This window comes from Rhopalosiphum maidis, chromosome 3, assembly GCF_003676215.2.
Source record: "Rhopalosiphum maidis isolate BTI-1 chromosome 3, ASM367621v3, whole genome shotgun sequence".
Classification (NCBI taxonomy): domain Eukaryota; kingdom Metazoa; phylum Arthropoda; class Insecta; order Hemiptera; family Aphididae; genus Rhopalosiphum; species Rhopalosiphum maidis.
This window is the reverse complement of record NC_040879.1, coordinates 45,498,284-45,513,808: the sequence shown is the minus strand read 5'-3', so window position 1 is coordinate 45,513,808 and position 15,525 is coordinate 45,498,284. Positions and strand designations below refer to the sequence as shown.

The window sequence follows — 15,525 nt, the reverse complement described above, 5'->3', positions numbered from 1 at the left end:
TAAATATATTTTCAATTTATTTTAATAATAGGTATTACCTTTAAGGTTATAACTTATAGGTAATACTTTTTTGTCGAGGTTTCAGTTTTGAACTTCGGTAATTATTTTATAAATTAATACGTTTAAAACGCTATGATAATCATTGCCTAGGCCTTTACCTAGGGTTTTTAGATGAATGATAAGTGATATAAAGGTGAGATAAATAATAATATAATATTAATATTATTACAATAGTATATAGCATTGCTGGCGTATACGGATTTCAGATGTAGCCACGGCTGTCCGTTAAAAAACATTCAGTGTTAAAACTCATTTAATATTGTGCGCTTAATGTTAAACTATTGCCTATATTGCAATAGAATTATCAGAAAAATATTAATAATTGTACTTATAATTTTATAGTAATAATAATTAAAAGGCAAAAGTGGACTATAGGACAACATGACCTTATACGCGTCATACGCACACCATGTTGAGTCGATTGAAAAGTCAAACGCAGTGATGGTAGTACCCCATACGCCCTTTATATTAGACATTTAGACGAGCTTAAATAAATATAATTATTATTATTTCATTTTTTGTTAAAATAGAATATCGAACGTTGTAATGCGCGAGTTTGGCATAGTGTCTTACCCAAAAACTTTTATCGTTTTCGCGCAATTCGGTCGTGTCCATGCTGTTCGTGTTGTACTGGCCGGAAGAGGAAAATATTGTTTCCATAGTGATTATAAATATAGTAATGTCCAACCATACAAACGGTCGAGACTTCGAGAGGCAGAATAACTCAACTAGTCGGAATCTTTTGATCGTGATGCCAACAAATAAAGTATATATCTAAATGATTATTTAACACTTGCTGCACGTGCACTATTTTTCTACTCCGGTCAAACGTTAATTTCAGGGTCGGCCCGCAGAGTTAAAAAATTGTAATATAATATTATTTTACAAATAAATGACGAAATTGAAGTTCTGAAAACCATACATGAAATTAAATTCAAATAAAGATTTTTTTTTAATTATTCACTTTACAATAGCAAGTAGTAGATATATTATAATATATTATCGAGATATATAGTATACCGTCAATAAAATCACAACTGTTTCGCACTAAGATCGCGTTTTGGACTAAAAAGTTAACGATGTATTATTATTATTATTATTATTGTTTTCCTACGAACACAATTTTATTGATGATATTATAATAGAGCTGTTACGAATTGTAGTGAAACTCACACGCTACACGCACGTCGAACGCCGGCTGAGACTGAGTATCAACTGAAGAGCACGTTGTCGATTGTGGACGGGATACACTTTGGCCGATGCGGAATGATTCGATGATAGTGGTAATGTGCGTGTGTGTATCGAAGGACAAAACAAAAAAAATAAATGTTTTATGTGAACCACCGGAGAAACGCGAACGAATCGGAGAAAGAGCTCGCGGGTCATCGGCCATGTCGCGTGTTTCGGGGGTTGCGAGATAGATACGTATACTTAATAATATCTAACGTTCTATTTCCACCCATAACCGAGACTACCACCCTCTTGCAAACTATCGGCTTTTAATTTTTGTTTTTCTATGATACATTATTATATTTTATACTCACGAATATCTTTTGCTGCTAAAATAATTTATAATATACACACTACTCGCACCGACAATGTTTTCGAAATCGTGTCGTTCATTTTCATCTCGTGAATTTTTTATTGAAAAACATATTTTCATAATAGGTAGTTAAAAATGTATAGCACGCCATATTAGGGAAATATTATTTTATTGTTGTCATAACTTTATGGAGTACTTGCAGTATGTTATGATAAATCTGTATATGTGAGACCGAAACCACGCATTAAACAATATATAATTACTTTATAATTATGAACTAGCAAGGCTGAGGATGTTGGCGGTATTTTTTTTAACTCAGCTAAGTTAATATTGAAAAATAAAATAGTTTTAAGTTAATAATTGTATATATACTTAACTCAGTAAATTCTTGAGCGCTTATAGAAACCAACAATTAATTTACTAACTTAAGTTAATTTTTTTTTAAATATAATATTAAAAACCAATAAATAGGTTGAAATCATAAATAATAATTATCATTGGATATGAGCAATACATGTATAAAATATAAAAACATGAAATAAAATTTATAAATGAAGTTACCGATAAAAAGTTGAAATAAAGCTTTATAAATATTGTTATTTTTCAATCATATATCATCAATGATACTTTATTATATTGTTTTATCTTATTGATTCACTTATATATGTTCAAAAATTATAAATTTTAAAAGGACATACCTTCTTTAAGTTAAGAACAACATTCTCATAAAATACTATAACCAACAAAGACACAAAAAACATAGCTAAATCGCAAAACCATTGATAAAAACAAAATTAAAAATTAATAACAAGGAAATCAAATTTGAATAAATTATGTAAGTATTTAAATCTTCAAGGGGTACTGGAGAACTACATTGGTAGTAGCTTAGCTATAAAATCCACTGTTTATTTAAATCAAATTTTAAATTTACTTTGAATGAAATGACCACACTTTTACGGTCAAATAATTAAATTCAGATCGAGTAAAAATCAAAATATATTTAAAATTTTTCTAAATATTTATTTTTAAGTTAAGGTGTGGTATAAATTACGCGACGCCCAAGAGACTTTAATTATTGATATATATATATAGTTTGTTTTCAATAATGATAATATTATTCTATAATATAATATTAATATGTGTTATGTGTGTTTTATGTGCTTAATTTTTCAAGTATACACTATACACGTATAGTATACTTAATTTAAATGATTAGTTAAAATTTGTTCAATAGAATCAAATTAACTTGCACCAATGTAATCAGTGATAACACTAAGTGGAACTCACTATACCTACATATTACGTAAATATATCTACAAAACTATTGTGTATGATATATTTATATAAACTGACAAACTTAGGTATAACAAATTATACGTAAGCACAGCCACTCTATAATTCATATAATCATATTTAAGTATGTATAAATAAATTTTATGCACGCAATTATCTGCAGTGAAGCACAAAGCAAATGTATAATTAATTCATAAATGTATTATAATTTATAATGACGTTATGCAATATTGAATTGGTCAAATCAGAGACACTGTCTGGCTGAAATTGACTCCTACTATATATGCAGGAGTTAAAGTGGTGAGACGCAATGGGACTCAGTGTCTCTATCATGAACTGTGCTTAAAACGCGTACCCTTTAACTAATTCTTCAAAATTTATACGCTTGCACGTTAAGGTCTTGAAGTTGAATCAAAATCATTTCTCCTTCGGTCAAAATTGGTAATAATAATTTATCATAGAAATTTAATAATTAGGTATTTAGATTTATATATTTATTTTTTTTTTTTTTTAGTTAGACTTAAATGATCGATCCGCTTACAATACTTTTAAAATATTCATTTATAGGGGTTTAGAAAACCATTATGTAGAATGAAATTCTAAGAAAAATATAATAAATGCTCATATTATATTGATATTATTAATTTTAAATTAAATGAAATATCCGTAGTTTTAGAGCAAAAATAATAAATATTTATTTTGGTTTAGTATGAATAACCTAATCCTTGCTTTATATCACTCTGCATAGAACGTTTAAGATAAAATATGAATGTCAGTACCCTTTACAATTTTAGCTTATATGTGTTTAAATATAATATTATTTAATGTACTGACTACTCTTATTTTTTTAATTATAAGTCTAACTATAATTATATTAAAATTAAATATTAGAATAAATATTTAGAAAAATGTTGTTGTAACATATCGAATTTGTTCATAGATAATATTAAATTATATAATTAAGCTAATACATTTTTATGGACAAGTTGACAAAATTTACAAACTTACATAAATTATTTTTAAAACATAATATACTAAATATTAAGAAATAAAAATAATACTATTTACTCTTAGTATATTATGAATTATCACTAAAAATTCAAGATAATCTATGCATTAATTCATAACTAATTAGTTGTAGTAAGATAATAATTATTTAAATCTTAAGTCAGTCAACTTGTCCTGCTCTTCCCTAAATGCTATAGTTTTTTTTAGTAAAATTAAAACAAAAACAGCGTCATTAATTTATATTTTCTAATTTTTCATGATTTTCTAAAATAGTAATAATGCACTATATTGTTTGGGAAGTTAACTTCTTAATCAAATCTAAACTTATTTTCTTTACCGATAAATTAAGGCCACCCAAATATAATATTTATTCAGAAAGACAATAAACCAAACAAATTTATGAAAACATAGATGTAGTGATTTTATTAGTTGGTATTTATCTATTATATTATGTTTAATTTATTAGTCAAAAGTGCAATTAAACTAAACAATAATACGATAAATAATAATAAATTATTAGTATACGCCTAATATCATTCTCACACATGGCATACTTAGTATTTTATTTTGGGATGAACTGATAATTTGTTATATATATATATACTCAAATCTAGCTATTTATACCTATGTATAAGGGAGACTTAATAACCAAGATTTATTACACCTTAATTTTTTATTACCTTTATCGGATTATTGATACATTTTATTCTATACTTATAATATTTATATTACTGTGTCGGGTTAACAACTAATATAATTAATATGGGAAATTGAAAAACGTTTGTTAAGTTGTGAATGAACAATCAAATCAAAAATTTAAGATAAGAAACAAAAAAATATTCTAGTATAGACAATGCTATTCAATTTATTATACCATAATATAGGTGTGAGTATATAATTGATAACAAATCCAAACTATTGTCAAATACATTATATTTTTCAACACGATACAATATAGTATTTTGTAAAATAAGTTAATTTTAATTCTTTTTAATTACTGCAAAAAATCGGATAATTTAACGGTCCTATATCATATTATATTACAAAGTATGTACCTAATTAAAATAAACATGATTCGAAAACGAAATTTGATTCAATATAGACCTTTACTATGTTAAACAAATGATCGTGACAAAATATTTTACATACCATGTATCCACACAGTCTTCTTTGAGTACAAAACATGCCTTGACGAAAATAAAAATAAGCGCCGTTAAAAGAAAACAATGTATTTGGTTAGTCCGCCGTGTGTCTACGCCCAATATTTTACGATAACATCAAACAGTATGTAAATGGGCCACTAGAGCAATATTTTTACAATAGGTACAACACGATCGTGTCAATGCATATATACAATAATTCTAAATGATAAGATACAATTACTAAAGCGTTTCGAATTTTTTTCGAAGTTTTTCATGTTATACCTAATCTTTTTTAGTCTTTTATTACCAAACTATGTCAAGTGTCTATCCGATGCGAGTGTCAAAAACAATAAAATGATTATATATAATATGTTAGTAATAATATTATGTTCTACGTGTATATATATATATATATATATAATATATATTTAGCCGATATGTGAAATTAAGTATAATGATAAATTCTTTATAATAAGTCCAAAGTTGTAAATGTTTATTATTCCTTTATTCGTTTATACTTAATCTCGATTTGTTATTGAAAATCATATTATTACAATATACCTACATTTTTTTTTATTACGTAATATACAAATGCAAATAAATTGTTTTTAAAAAATGTAAACAGAGATATACCACAATTTTTTTTATAATATTGACATACTTTCTATTAGTTGATGAATTATTATTATATTTCAGTAAAAAAAAAATAAACCAATATTCTTATTATTTTAATTTATAGTATTGTTGATTTGTGACTTATACCTAATATATTTTTAGTATCATTTAGTATGGGTGACAAAAATGTAACAAGTTTTTTGTTATAAAAACATGAATTCAAATTTAAAATAATTATTAATTACATTGAGATTCAATTTTTATCTGCTTCCATAACTGTAAAATTCCCCACCTTTAGTAAATATTTAAACTTTATATATAGCTAAATAAGAATATACTCAAAGTTATTTAAACATACAGTGATGACATATGAGGCACATTAGATAATCGTAACTTTTATACGAGTACCTACTAGCTGATAGTAGATATAGTATCTATATAATTGTTTACACTTTCAATATTATTTAAGTAGATAATATAATTATACGAAATAAAATTACGATATTATTAAATGTATAGTACACACGCAATATTATAAAAATACAATTAATATCTTATTTCTTAGTTATATAACGTTACGTATATATATTATAAATTATAATAATAGTATTTTTAGTCTAAAAAAAAATACTCAAACTAGGCAATGTATTCTTAAAAACCTTTTTACGAAAACCCACATAATATAGTTAATAGTTATTACTTATTGATATAAATCGGTTATCATATTATGATATCCATTATATTATTATCATTTATGTTACTATTCCAAAACCTTTATTCTTATTGGCTATACTTTTCAAGTGTGCCTTTCTCCACACTATTATTATTGTCTATAATAATCATAAATTCTGAGCTGATCGTTCAATGTATTGATTTTAGAATAATGTGTTTTCTTTAATTTTTAAATATAATTTTTGGTAGCAAATTGAATGTAGTTAATAACTTTATTTTTATCTAGAGTCAAAAGTAAAAAAATCACTGTAGTTTTCATAAGAGGAAACTAATTGTAAAATGTGAATTTTTAAGCAAAAACCATTCAACAAAATATATTTTGTTGTTTTATTATAATTCAAGAACAAATAATCATAGATATTTTTAAACACAAATATTTTAAATAAATTATGCTCAAAAAATTTAAAGCAACAAGGAACAAAGTTCCTAATAAGTTGTTTAAAAAAATTATGCCTAATTCTACAAATATTTCTTAAAGCACCTGAAGTTAAAAAGTTAATAACATCAGATATACAAATAAAATAGTCAACAAATAACGATTTCCTATTAATAATCTTAGTTTTTTTTGTTGTAAAATATATATTTATTGAAGAAACCTGATGCAATTTACTCTTATTTAAATAATCATTTTTATAGTTACTTAATGGAATTTCCTAAAATTAAGCTATTAGATATTATTTTAAATTTAAGATTTTGCGCTAAATAATTATTTATCTTCAACACTCAACGATAAGTGATTATATGTTTCTAATTGCTGATTACAAATTTTTTATTTGTATGATATAATACACTAAGTTATATTTTAGTCTAATAGTCTAACAATTGACTTGTTTTTAACTGTATTATTTTTATTTATCATAGTAGATATAACAATTTATCATATTGATATAAACATGTCTATGAATAATACGAATGGTGTAAACATTTTAGCAACGCACTGTTTATTGAAGCACCTTTATCGAGTAATGTCGTTTTTAAATGTAAACGCGTGTATAAATTTAAAATTTTTGAATATTAGCATAATATGTCCATGGTTACTTGATATCACTTCAATATTCTTCGATATTATAGAAATGATTTTAAAATTGTTCGTTTACCATGATTTAAACTGTCAGGTTCAGACTGATAACAAGCAATAACCCGTCAATTATCTACGGATAACGTTGCGATGAAATAATTATAATTTAAAAGTAATCATAATAATTCTCGATCTCCACCACAAGCTGCATAAGCTTACAGAAGGTAGGTTAATCAATCCTGTAACTGATCATTATATCTAACCTGTCATTTATGTCTGATTTTTTCAATAACAAAAAAAAATAAATAAATGACGCGTGATATAACTTATATAAGAGATTCTCTAAAAAACTTATAAATAATTTTTTAATTTTTTTTTGACGGTAATCGGAATATAATCTTTGGCGGAAAACGATCATAGTGATAACGGGCGAGTCATTTTGGCGGAAAACAGTTACGTCCAAAAAATGTGTAGATTGCTTCGGTGTTTTTTTTGTTACGAGCTAGTCAGAGTGATATTAAGTTAATAAATATTTTTTTAAGTTTTAGTGTATTTTGGACATCTAATAATTATGTGTTCAATGAAAGGTTTTCCTTGTATGTGTAACATACTAAGATGGGTTCTTTAGAGATGAGGATAGTGTAGGTAAGATGCGTGATGCTTTTGTCATAATATAAAAAATTAATTTATTATATAGAGAGTTTTTGTTTAACTTTGTCATCTGTTTTATATTTTTCCAAGCGCCTTTGTGCTATAATATTATACTTACAGTCTATAGATAAGTATTTATGTCAATACGAATTTAACCTTCTTTATTATCTTTTTTTACATATTATCCGCAATGATGATTTGTAACAAACAATTTATTACTATTATTATTACAAGATTTTTGATTAGGTAATGTCAGTGGCGGCTCGTAGTAGTTTAGCACAGGAGTGCGATGAAAAAATTTAAGAACAATAATACATCACACAAAAAATTAAAATGATAAAATAATAATACAAAATTAAACACGCCGCACGTCATTGCCGTCCAATTTGAACGACAAAATTCACCGCACATCATAAGCTTCTATAGCCGCCGCCTCATCGAGATAGTATTATTATTACTCGTATATTAAAATTATACCTAAAGTTTACGGGAAACCGGTATTTTTTTATGCGATTCAAAATGTCGCACAAGCTGCGATGTTGCATAGGCCTATATAGCTATCTATATACCCGTATAATAATATCGCGAGTTCGTAACGATATTCTAATAAATTATGAAAATAATTTTAATAATAATTAAAAATATTTTTAATTGTTAATTTGTTAATATATAATATACTATGCAGTATGCACTAAAATATGTACCTATTTATTTTGTAAATATATTTGTAGTTTGTACTATAAACTGTTAATTTCTGTAGGGAGTGCGACCGCACCATCGCACATATGCACGAGCCGCCACTACATTACCGTAATGTTAACCTAATCTAAAAACTATGATATTATAAAGGACGGTTAAAAGGAAATTGACTTTATTTTTTTCACAAATTACGTATTATATGTATAAAAGACAAATTTCACTCGTTTATTTTTGATCTATGTCATAAATAAAAATGTACACTCAGAAATTCTGAGAAAGTTACAAATTTTATGTTTTATTGTTTTGTAAAAATAAAAATCAACTATACTGTATTAAGTATGTAATAATATATATATGCTAACTAAAGCATGTCATTAAATATTATTTATTAAAATAACTATAATAATTCTAATAATATAATATATAGACAGTTGAAAATCAAAATCACTGCACCAAAAATTAATATTAATTATAATATACACCTTCTAATTTGTTATCAAAATTAATATTAAAATGCAAATGAAAATTAATATTATAAACACACCATTTGGATCACTCGCCATTTGCACCCTTTGAAAAAGTAGACAGTGGTTCACCAAGCATGTGCGCAACCATGTTCCATTTAATGCGTCTATTCAAATTATGAATTGTGGAAAAATAAGTATATTTGAATAATATATTCAAATTAGTACTAATTACTAATATGTTAAATACTTAAATTTATGTAAGTCTTGAGGTAAGCTTTTTTTTAAAAAATTATGACCACCTTTTTAACACTGAATAATTACAAAGCCGAGTTCTTTTTAAAATATTGATGAATATTTATGAATAAAGCATTAGTTGAAGCTAAAAGATAAAGAAGAAGATGAGCATACATGATGGATCATGAATCTTAGACGACGAGTTTCAGAGATTCTAATAGATAATGAGGTAATAATATTTTTTTTTCTACTAAAAAGATTAAAATTTAAAATTTGTGCATAAAAATTATAAATAATTTATTAACTTTTAAGTTTTATTTAAGGGGATTAGATACTGACCGTGTTTAAGGAGTTCAAACAATTTTTTTAATGAGTGCGGCGAGTCATGTGGTAATACTATGCATAGTAAATTAATCATTAGTGTAGTTAACTGTATATAAAATAAATAATAACAGTGCAACATGGTGTAAAAGTAAAAACACAACTATAAGACATTATAATACATTTGTAACTACAATATATCTCATGAATAGGTACTTCAACATCAAACAGAACGGTATACGAATAAAGACTAGTTTGAAATATGAATTAAAGACTGGAACTCTGATTGCAACTTTAAGGTTTTTTTTTTATATAATGCATTTATATTTCAAATTTAATATCAAATATATCTAGAATAAGCACATAACGATAGAGTAGACATTGTTGATGATATATAGTGGTATATAGTGAGTTTCATATGATTATTAATCATTATATTATAATGTGTGTGTGTGTACCTGGAGACTAGAATATTTGACAATTTTATACTAAAATATAATTTAACTACGTATTTTCATACTGAGTATCTATTCCAACCATAGATACTCTTATCTATAATATAATTTATTGTACTCGTCTTCATCCCGTTATGAAACAAAATATTTTAAATTTTAAAATGGTTTCTAGTTAAGTTATATCAAATTGTTACATTGGGATAATCCCAGTAATTTTTTAATTTGATAAAATAGAAATATTAAATCAATACCAGCTTTTGACCAATTTTTTTCTAAATATAAAATAATGTCGCACTTTTTGAACTGTTTATAGATGAGTTTTTTTTTAAATTTAAAAATATTCATGTACACTCATCATCCAGAATAATAGTTTATTATATTATTTAGGCTTCCAATTAGTAGGAACTATAAAAAAAATAGGTTTATTAAGTATTTTAAACTCTTATAAAAATATTGCAGCTTTGTATTTTCAGTATTTTTTGATTATTTATAAATGAACCTTTTATTAACATTTTAACCTAGCGGATATTGTTTTATAAATATTTATAGAAGAAAACTAAATTTTTGAATAAATATAAATAGATAGCTCAATAAGATTGAAAATGATTATAAAATAATAAAATGTGTAACTGCCAACATAACGTTTGGTGAAAATTTAAGTATCTACAGTTATTCGTTTTTGAGTTACACAAAAAAAAAGCAAAATCGAATTTATGGCATGCTACAACGTGTAAAAATTCAAATTTTTCCTTAATTTTTTTTTTTTTTTTGTTATTTACGATTGTTTTAAAAAATAATGGAAATTTTTTTACTTTTGTCTCTCCGAGATACCAAATAGGTTCAATTTTGAATCAGAAATTCCCTTCAACATTGAAAATCATAGCGTTTTTACTGCCCAAAAAGTGATGACAGATACAAAAATAAAAACAACACACATCATTGTAAAATCAATGTATAAATTCTACGACCATCGCTTCGCTCAAAACCTAAAATAAATATTAAATATTTTTATAATATTATAATAATTATTAAGTAATTTTAATTGAATTTGGCTGCTGCACCATAATAACTATGTACTCGACAATTAGCTACTGAATAAACCTAGGGATGAACAACAAGACATGATACCTTAATACATAAAATTGCCAAATAGATATAAAATAATATTTGCATTAAATATTTCCTTAAGCAAATTAAATTATAAGATTAAAATGTATGATATATTTTTTTAACAAGAAAATAAATAAATGGTTACCCCGTTAATCCCTACATTGAATTTGAGTCTACACAGCAGAACTCAAAAGTCAATTACTGTTTGATTATTTTTGTTTTTTTTTTATATTTTAGATTTATTCGCTTTTGAAAGAAACCATGGTAAGATAAACATTTTATCCAATTCAATACACTATTCCGAAAAATTACAAAGTTAAAAGGTATTGTTGAGAAAGTGGGATTTGTTAAGGCTACAGACTCCTGAGTAAATATTTTGTAAAGTAATGTCTTTGTATCTTCGAATGTATGCAATACCTATTTAATTTCGAATTCTATGACTTAATTTAAAGAATACGTAAGAACATTTGTTATTTTGTCGAAAGCAATAAAGTTAAAAATGTTAGTACAAAATTACTTGTATAATTGATGACTGATGTAAATAGTACCACGGTATTGCAAGTATTTATATTTCGTTATTTATATATTATATACATATTTGTTTTTTATTTCTTGTGCAATATAGATTAAACTGGTATGGTTACTATATATTATAATATTTACCTGTTTAACTTTATCCACTTCTATAACAAATAACACGTGATATTTGATTTCGTGTCATCAAAAACATATAAATGAGTTTTTCATTACACTGATTTTTAGATTGTAAAAATTAAAGTATTTTAAATATTTTTATATACACTGCATATATCAAAGTCATTATGCTAGTATTAAGAAAAATGTTATTTATTCATTGTCCATTAGTAGATATACGCGACCAGAATGAGTAACTGTTTGGCGATTTACGTTTTTCAATAATTAACGAGCGATATTTTCAGGCTGGACGTTTTTTTTTTTAAAATTATTTTTCTTAATGGTATTTATCTCTTATAGTGAAGAGATTTAAATATATATTAATATATTGGTGTTACAATAATTATATTTTTTCCCGGGAACGTTTTTCTTGTGCTAAAGAGTGCTCAAAGAATTTCATTAATAATAGTAGTAACTATTTATAAACTAGTAGCACCTTTAAACATCGGAAATCGAATGTAAATAGTACTTTAAAAAGTTCATAAAATGAAATGAAATTCTTCTAAAAGCATGGAAAAACTAACAATAATGACCCTCGAAAAATGTTCAATTAGATTGTTTCAATAAGTCGTTAGTTATTAATTGCTTTATCATTTAATAATACAATTTATTATATATAAATTGTACATCATCACAATCCACAATGTACAAATATCTACGCCTAGATGAGGAAGTAGTACGAGTATGATCTTGGCAGTTTTTATTTTAAATATTGAGGCTATAAACGTTTACCCATTATTACAATTTATTTTCATCATGTATTGTGTTTTATATGATGTTTTTAAAACAACATTTTTGGCGTCTTATTAGTCATAGAATTTTAAATATTGTATTATGTGTAATCGAAAATATTGTAAGCACATAATGTTTATTCGATTTTTAAATATTATTTAATTGTGAATTATACTTATTAAGAAAATAACTTTGTTTATATAATGTACTTAATTAGTTTATAAGTACATCAATATAGTACGTATATTAAGTACTATAAACTATCGGTGGTCTTACATTAAATAATGTGTATAAATAAACTGGATAATTGTCGAGTATAGTAATAACAATATAGCAGTGAAAGCAAAATAATGCGAATAATATATACAGTTATAATTAATTGTATTCGTTTAGAAGAAACTCGCGGTATTGCGTAGCCGACTGCTATAATAATTATTATAAATTATAACAATAATAATGATCAAATAAAACTGATAACATATAAATTCCGATTCGTAAAGGTATTCAAATAAAAGAATATTAAAATAAATGTTTTAAACGTCCAAATCATATTTCGAATATAATAAACTATTATACGCGCGTGTACCTACATCTAAAATATAATTAATTCAAATATTCGTATTATTTAAAATACAATTGTTGGTGATATTTTATTCGTACATGGAAAAAATATCAAAATCTTATAGTATTTTAAATACAATATGAAAGTAAATAAACTGCGTGTTATCGAGTATATGAATAGAAAGTCGAAAAATCAAAATCAAATAATACGTAAATACAAATATTCTCGATTATAAAAATTCGTCGGTGTGTTTCACTTTTGAATTATTATTTTCAACTCGATATAATATTATTATAATTAAGTATTGAATGCACGGGTACAGTACCTTATTAGATACCCATCTGTACGGGTAAATTGGCGTGCCTGACTCGACACCGAAATAATGAATAATATTATTGTACATAATTAGGTACGTCGTATTATTGTTGCAATAAATTTGAAAACAAAAAAAAAATCGTCTTACCATTGTCGTGGGTGAATGGAATACGTCCGTCGATGAGCGCATGTCGAACGAGTTAAGTGCGGCCGACTGACGCGGCATGAGACTTGCTGCTGCTACTGCTCGTGTCGCAGTGACGGCCGTGTAATCCACGCGAAATCCGTCGGGAGACCCGCGCTGACCGTCTGTTATTATATTATTATTATTATTATTATCACGACGAGCTACTGTCTACTGTAATATAGTATGAACGCGCGACGGACGTCGACGCCGACCGAGAGATCGCGACGCCGTTACAATAACAATAATATTATTATTGTCGATGGGGTACGGGGGTATACCGACGAGAAGCGAACCGGTGCGTATACCTAGGTATAATATTATTAGGTATTACTGCAGATGAACGCGTGTAGAGAAACCGCGGTTCACGAATACACACATCGTCTCACTGCTGTGGTCGTCCGTCTGATTTTAACGATATAATATGTTGTTCTTATTTTGTCCGACCGAGCGACAAGCGGTAGCGATTTTACCTGCGCGGGTTATGTATAAAAGTGATCAGCAGAAACAATTTGTCGTGGGGTGAGGGGTGCGAGACGAATAATAATAATATTATTAATACGTTTATTATAGTCGTCGGCCTCAGCACGGAACGATGAAAAACGGTACACACTTCGAGTTGCTGCGCGGAAACAGTATACACGCGTACTGCAGCTGCAAATGAAAGTAGGTAGGTAACTCGGACTCACTCTGGACTGACCCGCCACGGATGCCGCCGCCGCCAGGTATCGTGCATATAATAATATTATTATTTACGTTGTACCCAACACTCGTCGCGTTATATCACGGCAAATGTGAAAGTACCCGATGCCCGCCTGTGTACGACATCGTTATACAAATATTGTATTATATTACCAGTACTTACTGTCTCCGCGAATTAGTTACCTGAGTAAAGCAATAATAGTATATTATGAGCACGCCTCGAAGGCCGCGTTAAAAATCACACTATAAATGTCAACAGGTTCAATGCACTATCATCTCGACATATCCGTACGTAGGACCGTCTGCAGCACTTCAGCACTGAGTACCATTCATTCAATAACTTATATATAGTTATAAACTATAATAATATAATCACTATTTAGTTAATTCTAGTGTTGTGCAATTCCTACATTCGTATAAATATGTTCTAAATACCTTATCTAGATAAATTACAAAATTGTGATCAAGAAATTACTTAAGTAAATAATTAAATAGCCATTCAGATAAAATGTACCTACATGATCATTTAAATTATTTAACATTTATTAATAACTGTTATTAATTGTTAGTAATTTAAATTAAAATAATATTAATATTGATATTTCCTATGAAGCGAAAAAAATGTATATTTTTTTAAGAATAAGATGTAAAAAATTTAATTTTTATCTAGGTAGATATATTAAATTTTGTATTATCTATTTATATTTTGATAATTTTTGATCTGGATAAAAAAATATCGAGTACAGTAGGTACTGGTAAGTTTTTGAGCATCTTAATTTTTTCATCGCAGTATCTAAAATGAAACATGCAGGTACATATAACATTTTACATCGTTATTAGACAAATAAAACGCAAATTAAAAATGATTTAATATAACATTTAAAATCATGATAAATAAAAAAACATAAAAAAATGTTGATATACTATATAATAGGTATATGTTACGATCCAAATGGGTTGTAAACACTGGCCAGAAAAGTGTACTTTGC

General features: G+C 26.3%; 1 protein-coding gene across 3 annotated transcripts in view; it reads right to left on the bottom strand.

Annotated features, from left to right (window-relative positions):
* The window catches only part of LOC113557084 (venom dipeptidyl peptidase 4-like), a 52,299-nt gene extending 37,825 nt beyond the window's left edge, over window positions 1–14,474 (bottom strand). Inside the window, exon 1 of one of the 3 annotated variants that reach the window (XM_026962387.2) lies at window positions 13,799–14,474. In XM_026962387.2, the coding sequence (XP_026818188.1) occupies window positions 13,799–13,876 (78 nt within the window). In that variant the 5' untranslated portion in view covers window positions 13,877–14,474. Of the gene's footprint in view, window positions 1–633; window positions 1,250–5,053; window positions 5,202–13,798 lie in introns of those variants that run through there. The other 2 variants (XM_026962388.2, XM_026962386.2) reach the window with 2 other exon arrangements.
* Between the last annotated feature and the right edge of the window lie 1,051 nt (window positions 14,475–15,525).